At 44.4% G+C, this 16,249-nt stretch overlaps 1 protein-coding gene across 2 annotated transcripts in view; it reads right to left on the minus strand.

The window, feature by feature from the left end:
• Positions 1–16,249, minus strand: part of ZNF407 (zinc finger protein 407) — a 1,826,025-nt gene that overhangs the window by 1,651,482 nt on the left and 158,294 nt on the right. For both annotated transcript variants that reach the window (XM_078687829.1, XM_078687830.1), the window contains exon 3: positions 8,101–12,760. In XM_078687829.1, the coding sequence (XP_078543955.1) occupies positions 8,101–12,694 (4,594 nt within the window). In that variant the 5' untranslated portion in view covers positions 12,695–12,760. The remainder of the gene's footprint in view (positions 1–8,100; positions 12,761–16,249) is intronic.

The raw sequence follows: 16,249 nt of genomic DNA on the forward strand, positions 1-16,249 counted from the left end.
AGACAGACATTATATCCTAGGGAAGAGCCAGGTCTTAATTTTTTTGCGGAATAGCAGCAAACTTTGTATCCTCAGGGATCTCTCCTGCTGGTACCTGCCGCGTCTGATTCCTAGGTAAGGGGGGGCCTTTGCCTTCCAGTGCATTAAAAGCTAGAGCGAGGCCTTAAAAACTCTAATTACTTCCAATTCGGTATACACCGTGGAAGGTAAGCAATGCTTCGTGAAAGCAGGCCCCAGTGGAAGGGTAGATTCAATAGGGGTCAAATAGGAATTGTTCATGTAAGCAGCATAAGAGTAGACAGCGCCAGCAAACTGATACAGGTAACTACCCAAGATGTGGCCGGAAGCTTAGACAATCAATTGAACAGTAAGGATTACTTGTGGGGTGCACAGCATGGCTAGTAGTTCAGTCATTGGGGAAAAGGCTGTGCCAGCCGATGCGTGCATGTCTAGTGGTGTGCGGTCTGGGGTCCCAAATCGTGAGGCCGAGTGTTCCTTGCCATATTGTGTGTAGAAGGCCATGGCATCAGCAGGATTATCCAAGATGTGGGGTTTCCCATTGAAGTCCACTCTGAGGTGTGCCGGGTATGCTCATCTCATTCTTTAATATATGCTTGAGTAATTGGGCTTTTGTGTCTGCAAATTTGCGCCGTGAATCCAGAAAGAAAAATGGCAGTTTCACGAACTGGTCAGCCTGCCCATGTTAGTGGATTCCACTATATCAATAATGTAAATATTTTTGTGGTGAGATATTGCCTTCGAATCTTTGCTCTCGACTGACACGGCTTTGAGGAAGCATTTCACTTTCTCCAGTCGCTTAGCGGTCGTGACGGCGCCACCTTCTAGGCTGGATATACGTTACTCTGCACCGTCCAATCTAACGTTCTGTCGATCCAGGCGTTCTCTCAGGCAATCAATCCTGCTCGTGAGTTGAATCGGGTGTCTATGGAGCGGAAGCACGCACTGAGCTAAGCTATGATGGCTGCTCTCCCTGTCAATTGTTCAGAGTCTGTAGAGCTAGCCGTGCCTCCCCCCATTCCCGACAGGGGGTATCCGGTCATCCCATCTCCTTGGGATGTTCAAAAGTGACCGTGGGAATTGCAAGTACTGAGTCCTGCGTGCACAGCACAGAGTCCTGGTCACTATCCGTTCTTGTGGGGGAGAGAAACTAGGCTCAAAGATTGTGTGCAAGTTGCTATGGGCCAACCTTCAACCCAGGGGAATCACAGTTCACATGCAGTTGATTCTGCTGCTGATTGACCCTTATTGCGAGAAACGGGTGCAGTCTATTTCATCCTTCAATATTGCATGTGACGTAAGGGACCCAAGTATGCCGCATGGGCTCTGCCATGTGAATAGGCACCTTCGCAGCATACCGCTATGTGAGCAGGTGGGGGGGTTTGGTTGTGAGCATCCACCGCCCGTCGCAGGAATGAAAATCTATGCAGCCCACAAATTGTAAGGCTCCTGCCTGTGTAGGGGTTACCAGGTCTGATCCGCCATTAAAAAAATATTTCTGCCAGTCTATGGAAATCACCCCATGGGCTTCTTACCCGACCCCAAGAGAGGGCACACTGCGGTCAGATGGTGGGAGCTTGGGAAAAATGTTGTTGCAAGGAGCAGGTCACTTGTGTGTGTCGGCGTGTGGCTCCTGGCTTTCAATTTTGCCATGTGGGTTCATTTCTCCGGTCCCGACAGTCTCCCACAGTCATCTCGCATAAAGATGGCCTCCGCACAGCTCAGTTACGCTCGAGAACCTCAAACCTCAGGGTTCACCTGTGGTATAGGCCGAGCCGGAGTCAGGTGCACTGCTTGCGTCCTGGCGCCCATCACGAATTGCACTGCATGCCGCATTCTATAGGCTGCCCAACAGCATTGGTTCGCTGGCTGCGTGGGAAGGTCAACCCAATTCCACTAGATTATGAGACCATTAAGCTGGAGCTTCACAGCCGAGTGGCCATCTTAGTCACCGGCATGGCTACGCCCCATCTGCCTGCACTTTAAAGGTGGGATGGAGATTCCCCTACATGCAGATGCGGTTAGTGACTGCACCCACCTTCAGGGAGATGTTGGGTGGAGCCATAGGACCCTCTTTTCCTATTGAGAATGTCATCCTCAGGAAGCACACTGATTGTGAGTCACTTCTTTGGTGCACACTGCGCCCACGTCTATAGTAAAACACAGAAGGACGGAGCGGCGGCTGAGTGCTGGCGACCAAACAAGTGGAAGGCGGAGCCTCAGACGGCAGCAGGGCCTGGAGAGAGCGGAGCTGTGACTGCCGAGCCGATTCCGGCCCTGGCGGACCGCGACTGCAGAAGCATATTACGACCTGTCTGTACCTGGTCTGGAGAAATCAGGGGGAGATCTGGCGAGCACATCAGCGGAAGAGCTGAAGAGATCGGAGGACCCTGAGACGTCCGATAGGCAGCAGCACAGGCATTGGAACACTGCTAAGATCAGGGCGCAGGAAGAGGACTAGGGGGAGTGGCAATGAGACAGAGAAAGGGGGGGCGCGACAAGCCCTGAATGCCGGAGGGGAACTATATGAGGAGTAGTGGTGTCAGGGCCCCCCTCTATTATAGGTCTTCTCTGCCCTGAAGTGAGAGAGATGAGCGCCACTCCACACCCCGTCGCAAGATATCTGTGGCCAAGAGTACCAGCCTGCACAGAGAGACGATCAGAGCAGGAAGCTGGGGGCTGCTGGTGGTGCAGAAACCTGAGCAGTGTTGTGGCGGAGACCCGAGAGCGGGCCCTCAGATAGAAAGAGGGGTGAACACTTCTGGGAAAGACAGGAGTGGCACAGATGTCTTAGAACAGTGTTGGCTCCAAATGAGGAAGTCCAAAATGCAGGCTATATTTAAGATTCAGAGCCCACTAGGTCATTGCAGTGCTTTAAAGGATAAACATTCAACCATTCTATTAGAGAAATTTGAATTTTACATCACACAGTTAAATTATCAGTTAGTTTCAGCTGCATGTCTAGTATACAGTTCTAAAACCAAAACCAAAGGTTCTTTGCCAGGCACCCCTGCCAAATAAAACATAGCAAAGTTCTTATCCTTCAGACACCAAAGGCACCCAAAGGCCCTTTCTCCAAGTCAACTGTGGTCTTCTACTCATCTTAAATCATGAGGCCCTTAGATTTTATAAGTGAAATTTAAATCTGGGGATTATCTGGAAAATAGCCTTCCCTTGTGAGAATAGCTTAAATTCAATTGATTTGAAACCCTCAAAAGCGCATTCAGGTCTTTCTATGGGCCCTGTCAGAGAATTCTATTTTTCAAATATGACCTCCAGCGAGAATCTCTCTCTACTTTCATGGCAGTGGGTCGCTTGTGGGGAAATGTTTGGTGTGGTGGATTCATCATCATGCTGATAACTGGTTCTACTAGGCAGCTCTACACTGTAAGTAGGTGGTACATTGATCTGTTAGCAACCTCGAAAGGCCTCTGGTATCCCTGGACCGTCTGAATGTCTGGGGCACCACTTTACCCAGAGTAAACAAGCAGCTTCTTGGGCTTTGGGAGATATATGGTTATTCCCTGGGCAACACTGCACATGTGCACCAGTGCTCTTTAAGGAATTTCTCCTAGCTACAGCATGTACCTAAATGTACATAGTGGTATGCAGACATTACTAACTAAAGGAACCCGCTATAGACTTCCTTTAACCCCTTCACTGCGGCGGCTATTCCGCCGCAGTGCTAAGGGGGCGGGCGGAAGAGCGGCGGGCGCATGCTGGTGACGGAACCGCTCCGTCACCAGCGTCGGTTGCGCTGTGCTTATGACGGAGCGGTTCCGTCATGGCCCGCCCCGCTCAATAGAACGCTCAGCGCAGGCGCAGAATCCGCGCAGGCGTGCCGAGCGGGCCATGACGGAACCGCTCCGTCATCAGCACAGCGCGACCGCGGCTGATGACGGAGCGGTTCCGTCATCAGCAGGGGAGGGGTTAAGGTTCAATTTATTGTTTTAACTTTAAGTCCACAGTGATCAAATGAAGGTTTTTACCAGTAGAGCGAATTAATGTTTCCTTCTTAAAGCTGTGAAAAAAAACACACTTAAGTAAGGAACTAATGTTAAAGCATTAAAGGGTGGGTTCGTGCAGTGCACTCGAGTCTGTAAGACTGAAGACTACACGTCCAATTTTAATTTGGTCATGTTGCGATGACAACATGAGTCTAAGTTAACAAAATTACAAAAGTACAAAAATGAGTGTACAACAAATGCCAAGGCACAAGCACACACATGCGAGCACAGGCTAGTCTCTCCCCTTTCTACCCTGCTGGGGAGTTAATGTGAGCATATGTATGTAGAGGTGAAATGTGTGTTAGATACTAGATACAGGCACCTCAAACACACACTCAAAATTATAGATGCAGGTGTGGTCCATTTATACTGAATGCTAAGGAAATGTATGTGCAAACACCTTGAGGATGAGATGCCACAACCGATTCACCTTTGTTCATTTTAGAGCTAAGAAGCTGGTGCTTCTGAAGATAAAATTCACACACACTATACACACATTTAGCACTAGGGTCAAGAGACAGAAGACAATAAGTTAACCTCAAGGTTCTCTTTTTGTGTGACGAAACCGAACAGAAAGATCATACTTTGTAACATGGAAAATATTATCAGCCAAACATTCAGAGGATTCTGCAAGCACAAATCAGTTCTGTTGTCTCCTTGTTTTTTGTCTCTTCGTCTTATTCGAAAAATTTCCCGTTTCTTTTCTTCTGATGCCCTTAAAATTATTATTATGGCTTTCATCACTTCCCGGCTTGATTATGGAAATGGCCTGTACGTGGGCATTCCAGCCTACGAAACTCGCCGCTTACAGGCAATTCAAAATCAGGCTGCCCAGCTCATCCTCCATCTTCCCAAAACCTCTCACATCACTCCGGCGCTTAAGTCCCTTCACTGGCTCCCTGTTCTCCAGAGATCCCTTTTTAAATTGAGCTGCCTAGTTTTTCGAGCCCATGCCCGCTCTGCTCCTTTGTTTATCAGTTCCATCATCTCTTCTCACGCCCCCACCCGCACTCTTCGCTCCTCCACTCTCTCCCTTCTTCATCTCCCCCGCTTTCGCAAGACCAGAACGGGTGGTACCAGGTTCTCTGTTTTGGCCCCCCCGTATCTGGAACTGCCTCCCCCTGTCCATACGTTCTATTCCCATCTATTCCCACTTCCGTAAAGCCTTAAAAAACTTTTTATTCTCTCAGGCGTTCTCCTGTTAAATCTCAGTGGCCTCTCCCGTGATTTGTGGCTTAGTCCCTAGCGCCAGGAAGCCGCTTGGCCACAGTGCGCTTTATTAAATATTTTTTTCATTCATTCATTCATTCATTCTCATTCAACTCAACTAGAAAGGGGAAGTCAGCAAGACGCCTATGGATTCACAGTAGGGCTGGGCGTAGTTCGCGAAGTAGCGCTACGCAAAGCTACGCAAAGTGTACTTCGCACTACGCGAGCTACGCGAACTGCGTAGTAGCCTGTTCGCACTGAGCCGTTTTCAATGATTGCACAGTGCCAGATGCTTGTCCGCACTGTGCAATCATTGAAAACGGCATCTTGCACAGTGCAAGCTGTAGTTTTGAGCCGCTCGAGTAGATTTTTACTCGAGCGGCAACTTTCTCAACGCGGACTGGTAGTTTCTCATCGCGAGCGGTCACGAGCATACGCGACCACTCGCAATGAGAAACCTGACCTTCCCGCGTTGAGAATCTCGCCGGGAGGTTTATTTTCCATGCTCGCAATCGGCAACTTGATGTTGCTGATCGCGAACGAGGAAAAAGTCTCGCCGGGATGTCATTTTGCTTGCTCGCGGTCGCCAACTTGACGTTGAGGACCTCGAGCAAGCAAACAATGACCGCGGTACTACCCTAAGCTACGCGTGTTTGAACTGTGCTACCTGCAATTTGCATAGTGCGAAGTAGCAGAAACTTCGCAAACTACGCATGCATAGCGTAGTGCTTTGCCCAGGGTTAATTCACAGGTGTGTGCAAACATGGAAAACGTTTGGCTACAGTACTGTGGTTATTGTTTATTCACAATGCATTCTTATGGAAGTGAATGTCGCTTAACTCTCTGTAGGTACTAATCCACTGAACAAACCTGTGCATATCACAGAACTAGAATGTATTCCTCCGAGTAACACTGTTATCCATGGCATGAGCCTCCCACAATACATGATAACAAAGGTTCTCCTAAAATTGACCTTTGTTCATCAAGTATTGGTAGAAAACACACTGACCCGGTCAAGCTGGGGCAATTAAAGAACTGTACATACAGGCTTCCAGAAACTCATACCTCGACGCTGAAGAGATTGAAGAGCAGAGCTGCAAAGCAAGCCTTAATCAGTAAAGAGATACTCTACATGATCACTGGTGTGCCTCAAATATCTTTGTATGTTACACAAAGCATTTGGCGACAGAGACCCGCCCAATATAGCGATTTCATGGATATGAAGCAACATTTCTACAATAGGAAAATCCAGACTGTGAAGGAGTCAGGGAACCATAACGTGGTAGTTGACTGTAGTTTTTCTTTGTTGCTTGTGAGGAGACAGGGTCAAAGGCCGATAGGAACAAGTCTGTCTTCAGTTCACGGCCAAATCTTAGAAAGTGTTTTATTCAAGTGGGAAGTGAAGAAAGCACAGCTTTCAAAGGGATGTGGTCTGCCAATGCATCAAGTAGGTTGTGAGGAGCCGGCCTTAGGAGTCTGATTGGCTGCTGGGTTGGACAGAGCAGCACCATGTGGATGGTGCTGGTATTCCTCAAATACGTTCTTTCCCATTGGAAAACAATCAAGGGTTTTCAAAGAGATTGTTTCTTGTGGTCCATGCATTGTAGGCCAAGGACAATGTGATTTGTAGGATTCTTGCTGCGTGATTTCTTCAGCGACTTAGCTTGGAGGACTGTATTCATAGCATGGCTGTATACCGGTCTGGAAATGACCACGACCAGGTCCAGATTTTTTTTCGTGTATGAGGTTAAGTAAAGGGAAGGGCTCCATAGAGCTCTCATAGTAGCCATATCTGATCAAAATAAACCAGATTTGTCCAAAGAGAGTCAGCAAGGGCCACAATTAAAAAATTAAATAACTATCAATTGTCAAAGCACTACAAATTCTGCTAACCACTTTGAACCCCCTGAGCTGAGGACAATAACTAGAAGTCATTTATATTCGCTCTATATATTTTTTGTTAAAATTACATTATTGTAATAGATTGACACATGTTTTATATTTTCACTTGGGAATTGTGAAATAATCATAACACATTTGAGGGCTGACGTTAGGCAATAACTTTCGATTTTAGTACACTTATATTTATTATCTACTTTCTTAAAGGAGCTTTCAGCCAGCCCTCTTCATCCATTTCTCTGTTATTTTGTCACCCACATTCTTTTTCAGCCCACTACAGAATACAGCAAGGGGCAGTGGGTCAGCCCACTTTAGCCACAGGCTAACTTCATGGGAGTGATGGCATTCTGCTTTTTCACAAGGAGCACATCCGCACACAAAGTAGTTTCTTTCAGTGCCAGGCACTTCTATGACCATGTGCTCTTTTTGAGGACAAATAATGGAGACAGCCTGCCAGGTCCGATAACAACGTTTTATAAAAATAAAGAAAACAAAACGAGTATTGACAAAGCCAACATGCTGACACCTAATGCCACGCCAAATGGCTTTGCCAATGCATGTTTAACAATCCCATTTGTTCAGTCTTGTATTGTTGGGTATATCACTTAAAACGTAAAGGTACAGAACGTACTGAATCAGAGAACGATGAAAGGAAAGTAGTGAAATGATACATTACTAAAGTTATTGAAAGAAAGAGTCTGAACATTTAGTGGTGAGTCTTTGATAAGAACAGAGCCCTTCAACATATCAGTTTTTTACCTTTGTTGACTCACAATATTATTACATCCAACACCTTTCAACAAAATCAATGAACATGATATTAATTGTAAAGCCTTCATTTTATCACAGTTACACTCTGGTATTGAAGGTCCACTTTTCCCTTCAAGCCTAGAAACCCCAACTGTATTAGAGAAGACATTCATTGTGCTGCAGACATAAGACAGATATCAACTTCATAGTTACATACCTGTGTGAGTGCGAATGTGTGCAAGAAAAGCCATGGAGTTGCTGCTTTTGCACATCTTGCCGCAATACTTGCAAACATTTCCTTGGTTTTCTTCTCGCTCACGGTTAATTTGTTCTGTGTCTTCCACAATGTACTTGTTCACTTCCCTCAACAATTCTTCGTGCTGCTCTTTTATATGAAGAAACAAGTTCTGCTCATTATCAAAGGGTTCTGTGCACTTGACACACTTGAATGTTGCTCCTCCCTCGGGCAACTCTTCCACACTGGCCTGCTCGTTCCGAATATGGCCAGCACTAGACAAGTGCTGGTGGAGGTTGCTCTCAGTGTAAAAGGACTTTCCACAGAGCAGGCAGTGGAAGTGTTTTTCCTTTGAAGGATGTTTCATAGATATGTGCACATTGAGGCCACTTAGCCCATCTGCTAAAAATCCACAATCGTCACATCGTACACGAGGCGTTTCTCCATGGAACACTATATCAAACTTTTTCCTCTTCTCAATTAATGGGAGATAGGTTTTAAAATGATACTCATTAAGTTGTATTTCATTTATGATTGATCCATCATCTAGCTGGCTATGAGATCCATCTTCACAAGGACTTCTTAATCTAACTATTGAAGAATCAAACATGTCAACACTATACAATGTGTTTGCTTGATTATCATCCACACATATTACCATTTCCTTTTGATGCACATGCTCAGGCACTGAATCTCCCATGTCCCAAACATTATCAGTTACTGCATGATCTGCTATCTCGTGCTCCTCTGTTAAGTCCTTCGGTACAGGTGCAACTCTCTCAACGCATTTACTATCAGCTACATTAACTCCATGATTTGAAGTTGCACAGATGTTGGGTGAATGGGATATTGAGCATTCAAAATGGGTCGAACTACTTTCAGAAGACTGGTTCTGAAAATTAATTTGAGAATTTTCATGACTGCACTCTGGTATCTCCCTATGGTCCATCAAGATCTGTCTATGTTCTGCATTGGAGTTTTCAATGTTGTGTTGAACGCCTTCCGGCATAACCTGATCAGAATCTGACCGATCCACATTTTCATCAACTCCACTTATTTGTTCTTGTGTTTGCAAATGATTCGTTGATGAACCAACATTGCCCTTTAAACTTCCAAGTTTGATTTCTACATAAGTATCATTCCCAGCTGTGACATTGGATTGTATGTTTCTTGTAGCAGTGCCAGTTTCAGACATTTCCAAAACAGAAAAACTTGCATCGTTTTTTATGTTCTGAGAACCGTCTTTATTATTGCCACAAGCCATGTTGTCAAGGGCTAGAGGAAATTCTTCTATGATTTGTGGACATGGCCCTTCGGTTATTTCAGCTGCTTCTTGGGTCAAATCTGCTCCATTTGTTTCTGCCACATTAGAACAATTAAGGTATGACTGTCTTTTAAGTTTATGTTTTTCTGTGGTTGCATGTCTAATCATCTCTCGTCGAGTCACAGCGTAGTATTCGCATGCCATACAATAGTATTCAAACTCTTTTGTATGTTTCCGTTTGACATGGATCTCTAGTGATGCAAAGGAATGGGCGACAAAATTGCAAAGAGTGCATTTACTGCCAATTCCAGCACTTATCGCCCTATGGTGATACATATCCTTTTCTTGATGAGCACTTCCTTGCCTAATGGACAAATGCTGCGTTTCATCTATTGGCATTTCAGTACTTACATCATTTAATAAAATTACGCTTTCTACTTCTACAGCTACAGAACCTTCATCCTGCTGAAGGTGTTCTTCTAAGTGGAAAGTGTCCAATTCATCTGCTTTAGAAGCATCTGCGACATCAAGTCCACTAACCTGAGTGTTGCTTTTCTCGCTATTGGCGTCAACATTTGGGCCATCAGCAGAAACAGGCTTAGGGCTTTGTTTGCCACTTTCGTCCATTTCTAAACGCCCTTTATGCTTCCGGGTTGTACAGTGACGCTCCATATCCCCTTTGGTAACAGTGTAATAGTTGCAAACCTTACACAAATAGCTATACTGGCGACTGTGCTTTCTCCTAATGTGGACTGTCAAATTTGTGACACTAGAGGCTAAAAGTCCACAATGGCTACATATTCTTGAAACCTTACCTTTAGGCCTTCCTCTTTTGGGAGCACTTTGAGTTCCTGATTCAGTGTCACTAATGTCATAATGCACTGTTCTAGATTGTGGTAACTCGTTAGCAGCAGTTCTGATACTGGCAGGACTAGACTGGCACACTATTATGCCTTCCCTACCAAAGTCAGTTATCTCATGCATAGACAAATTATTCTCTGTTTGTTTCGCGTTGCTTGCTCCAATACAAACCTTTTCAATACATTCCTCAAAAAGTAAGCCAATATTGTTCTTCTTTGCATTTTCTATATGTTTGCTTCTTTTAATGTGCTTTTCCATGCCATCTTTGCACATAGAATAAAGATTGCACGCTTTGCATAGAAAATGATAGTCCTCTGTGTGATGTCGAAGTTTGATATGTCTTGTGAGAACAGTTGATGACCTGGTTTTATAAAAACATTTTTTACATTGGAACTGAGGTGCACACAGGGTTGAGTGTTGCATTTCATGGCTATTATTCACCTCTAGTGGCTTTCCAGAATCTGCCTGCATGGTCACTTCTATTTCATGAAAACCATCTCTAGTGCTCTGGCTACTTGGATCTAGATTATTAGAAGATCTAGCAGGAGAAGACAAGTGTTCATTGGATGGCTGAGAGGTTTTCTTCTGAGCCACCAGGCTGAGATGCAACTCTGTTTCCTTGTGGTGCACCATGTCCTCTTGAGCTTGAAAATAAAATTTACATGTGGTGCAACAAAAGGGCATGTCATGAGCACTGCCCATGTGGTCCCTCAAATGTACTTCATCTGAGGAAGCAAACGAACAAATCTGACAAATGGAGCTAAAAATGCCTATTTTGTGCCGCTTACTTTGGCAGTGTTTCTCAAAGTCTCCTCTTGTGACACAGGAATAGCCACATGGCTGACAGTGGAAAAGCATTTCTTTTGTATGGCACCGTTTAACATGAACTTCCATTCCCTTTCGGTTTTGAAACACGTGATCACAATAAGGGCATGTTCGCAAGATTTTAAAATCTGAAACATTTGGAAGCTGTTTAGAGCCCACTTGGTTTGATGTACTAGACAAACTTGAACTAGTTTCACTCATCTTTAGAGCATGAGCTTCTGAGGTTGCATCAACTTGATTCGTACATCTGATAGGTTTCAATTCTTTAACAGATGTGTCCGTTAAACGTCTGCCTTTCACATACGCTCTAAAGCGGTGTTTCACATTACGTTTGCCAACGCTCAGCAAACTGAACTTGCTTTTACTGCTTTTTCGGAAGGTAGAATTTAACGCTAAAGAACTTCTTTCAGTTGAGGACAAACAGAATCTTCTGGAGAACGTTGGTTTGCCTACTGCTGCTCTAACACTTTTGAAGAATTTGGTGCTTTCTAATTTCTCAGAAATTCCTGAGAGCCGTACTTGTGCAGACTGCTCATAGAGAGTACACTTTGTGAAGTCTAAGTCCCCATCGTTCATTTCAGGCTTCTCTTGAGCCGATAGCTTGTTAGAGGAGGTCATCTCGACCACAAGTTCAACACTTTCTTCTGCAAAACTAATGGTGGCGTCATTTACAGAGGTGACTCCATCCGGGAATTCTCCTGCAACCCCAGCCCTTTGAGACGACGTCTCACTTTTTTTTCTATCAATCATGTGCTTCATTGCTGTTGACTGCTTGTTGGAAGAGCATTTTCCGTCTCTAATCTGAGCTAATCCTAGACGTGCAGAAAGATGCTGACGACGAAGGTGGGTCTTGCCAAAGAAATGAGCATGTAGCAGATTTTCATCAGCATACTGAATGCCGCAAAGTTTGCAACAAAATACTTGCTCTGGATGGTCCACCTTCGGAATGAGTGTTTTCAAAGCAGAACAGTCATCTCCATTACAACTGTAAGGTGGGCAACTGTTTTCAATGGGTATATTGCTGGAACAGTTTTCAGGGGCCACAGTCTCATTGCATTGCCTACATTCTGGGTCTTTCTTGGCATTCTCAACGGTGCAGTTAACTCTGAATTCTTCAACGTCAACAGATGTGGGTTGTGGTAAGGATTTGACTTTTTCTGCATGCATTTTCCTTAAGTGCTCTTTCAAAAGAAAGTCACTGATAGCAACAAAGTCACAATGCAAGCATGGAAACTGTGGAGGCTGGTGGTCGCCCTTTGGACTGATAGCATTGGCTAGCTCTGATAGGTTCTCTCCTGATGTGCTTTTTGAGGTATCAGATGAAGAAACTACACCTTGGACTGAAGAGCACTCCCGATAACCATCCACACAGTCACCAACATTTTCTGAAACGTCAAGCCTAATTTGTTTAGATAAGCACTGAGTTTCAAAGTCTTCAGCAAGGCAGAGGTCTACTGAGTCACATAAAGGCCTTTTTAGGCTGATTTCAATGATCTCGTGCATTTCTCCGGCTGACAGTGGACAAATTTTCGAGTCAGACGGAGTGTTCTTATCTGTTGCATTGCCCTTTAAATCTTGTGGTGCCTCAGAACTCTGATCTTCTTGAACACGTTCATGTTCCTCCATACTTATGAAACGCGGTATAGGCAAAGCTTCTTTTGAAGTAAGAGCTCCATCTGAGTTCGCTGGTTTCTGTAACATAAACAAAGTCAGTTAGTGGCTGAGGTGGAAGAGAGGTACTCAAGCAGTAAACACAAAGACAAAACAAGAATGCTGCGTCTTATTTAATCACATTTTAATTATATTCTTTCTGTGCTCATACATAGCAGTTGCCACTGTTGTAATGTGTCAAGTGATTGTTAAGGAACAAATATTTGTGAGGGCTGAACAATTTAACCTGTAGACCGGTAATAATCGACACATTAAAGAGTAGTAAGCCAAGAGAAGCGGATGTAGCAAATAGGCAGTGCTTTGATTATGTTAATAGAAATTAGTCTGTACAAGACGTATTGTCATCGCTGCTCAAGAAGTCATGCCGGACTACGCACCAAGGATGTCTCCAATGCTATTTTATCCTTTTCTTGTGGATTATGTGTAGGTGCATGCTCAATGGTGCCTTCAGGGCACATCGGTTGAAAAGCCTATGTCAATGCAGCAAACTCAAATAACACCAAAGCACACAATTTCTTTGGCTAGCTGCTTAATTACCACAAGTATTCACTAGAAAGGTGAACATAAATGTCTTTCTGTAGCAGACATGGCTACTGACAATTCACAGTTCCATTGGGAGAGCAGACTATAACCTTGCCCCTGGACCAGAAAGAACATTCAGCAGCCTGCACCCTCTTAAAGTGAGAGAGGGTGTGTGAGTGTGTGTGTGTATGAGTTTGTGTGAGAGAAAGTAAGTGTGTGTGTTTTGGTTTGTTCCCAGACATCAGGCTACAAGCTGCTTATTATTTTGTCACATCTCTCTAATGTACCTTGGTTATTTTTCAAATACTGTCCCAGGAGCCACACTGAGCACTTTAATCGTTATCCTTCTGCACCACACAGCCAGGCAAGGCCTGCAACTACATGATTTTCGGATATACATTCATAATCACTTGAATGCCTCAACTCTACACTCCTTCTAGAGCAAGCCTGACAACAGGTATAAAGGGAATGGCAACAGTTAATACAGTGGAGGATTCTCACCTTTACAGCGGAACGCTATTGCCAGTTAATAACAGCCAAAACCCAGGTCCATCATGGACTGAGATAGAGGGAGTAGCACCTTTTAAATAAATGCACCTAAGCAGCAATGACCAGGATTCAGCACTCTCAATTAACATCACCTCAGTCTTAGAACTAATCGGTGAAAGGGTAGCCTGTCAGACACTCTGGCATTGCCAGAAAAGCCAGCGTGAAAGGGCCATATTGTGGGCAATTTTTCTTTTACTTTTGTGACGTCACACGGGACAAAAAAATAAAAAATAAACGATCTACACACTGTCCCTTTCATGCCAGTTCACCTGGTAGTGCCAGAATGCCTGACTAACTAGTTCCACACTGTAGGCATAAATCTATGCTGGAGCCATTAGGGGCCAGCATAGAATGACATAGCTACCTTTGAATGTTCACTATGCATTCAACAAAAAATGGCATCAGTTGACTCCTCACCCAAATCTACTGCCAGCAGGATATTATCTATTCTCATCTGTGGCGGGAAAGGGAAGGATAATGGAAGAAAAGTGCAACGCAAGCCACACAATGACCTGGGCATAATCGATAAGATCATGGGGGGGAAGATTAAAATAAAAGAGCTCACCAACTCATAATCTAGGTAAAGGAAACTATAAACCAACAATTCACAAAGGAAGGAAGGAAGGATACAAACTACTGTCGTTACAGTCTGAGGACATGAGGAGGATGACCTAGGACATGGGGTGAGCACGACCTACTATCCAGGTGGATGTGAGCACCCCTCTGCTTCTTCTCTCACTGCAGATTGGCGCAGCACCTGTGGTAGTAATAATATCTCAAAACGTAAAAGGTCTCATAGCCTGCATAAAACAATAGCAGTGTAGAAGCCGCTGCTGCAGGCAACCCCCTTCATAATTTGCCTGCAGGAAACACACTTGGCAAAAGCAGACTGTGGGACAAATTATGCCCTAAAGCCTATTATTCCCCATCCACTACAAAACACAATGGCCGTCCTTGTACACAAAGAGGCATCCTTTCAAGTGATCGACTCCATTAAACATAAAGATGGTCAATACATTGTGCTACGGGGAATATGGGTGACTACATCTATGACCCTAGCCCCAATCTATGCCCTGAATAAGGGTAAGGATACATTCCAACATGAAATGGGGAAGTTCAAAAGACAGATTTGGGCCCAGCAGGGGTGATACGGGTGCCTTTTCAAAACAACTTAAGACTCATCTATACTCTATGGGTCTGAGGGATGTATGCAGCGAAAGCCACATGCACGACTATGACTATGCATTTTTCTCACACGTACACCTCACACATTGCAGAATAGACTAAGTACTACTCAGCCATGCTCTACTCTCAATGATGGCTGAATGTGTGGAAACATTGATGCCCAGTGGAGCTACCCAATAGCTAAAGAGGAGATGGGCTGTGGACTTCCTCCTCAGCCGTCACCTACCCAGCCGGACTTTGGGCAGACTCTCCTTCATCTCTCCATCCTATCTACCTCCTACCCCTTTACCCCACCCCCTTACCCTTCTAAGCTCCACTTATTCTATCTTCTACGCTCTTGAAATGTTTTTTCTAGTAACTGATTTAACGTGTAAATGATGTAATTTTGTAATTCCTGCGGAACCTTATGTAAAGCGCTTTGATACCTCCGGGTCTAGCCAGCGCTATATAAAACTCTCAAATAATAATAATAATAATAATAATTTCAATATTGAATCATGCACCCCCCACTCTACATATCAACCTAGACCCTGGAATTCATGGCGTCAGGAGGTGGTGCTTGCATCCCTCCCTGCTGCACGACTCCGTTCTCAAGCTAGAAGTAGAATACATTGATGAATACTTTGCAAACCAGACGTCTCTTCAGCGACCTTGTTCTATGCCTACAAGGACATCTAACAGGGATATCTATCTTCATTATGCTGAAAATTAAAAAAAACTGCCTGGCTCTAAACCAGATGCTAGAATCAGAGATAAGCTAGAAAGCAGAGCAATACGAACACACCCCTATACTTTCCCATATACGACAGCTGACGACGTCATTAAGGGACAAAATTAGAACTATTACAACTAACAAGGTAGAACTTTTTCTCCTTCACTTCAAACGCCATTCCTATGAGACTCATAAGAAGATAGGGCCCCATCTTGCTCTGCTCCGCTGAGAAAAATAGCAAACTCCTATGTTAAGGAGATAATAGCCACAGATGCGACTCTCCTAAAGAAAGAATTCATCAATATAAGGGAATTCCAGGGCTTTTACATCACCTACACATGGCTGAGGGATATTCCCCTATAAAAGTAAGGCCCAGCTTAGTAAAATTCCTAATTTTTATGTAGAACTAAAATCTGGCAAAGACCCCCGGGGTTGCGGCTTTATAGGCAGATTGCCTTGCTTAACGTAGATGTCACCAAAATTCCAGCAAACTGACTAGAAGACCTACTCCTGGAATTATACATCCTGATCAGTCAGGCTTT

The sequence above is a fragment of the Lissotriton helveticus genome, chromosome 4_1 (assembly GCF_964261635.1).
Source record: "Lissotriton helveticus chromosome 4_1, aLisHel1.1, whole genome shotgun sequence".
Lineage (NCBI taxonomy): Eukaryota > Metazoa > Chordata > Amphibia > Caudata > Salamandridae > Lissotriton > Lissotriton helveticus.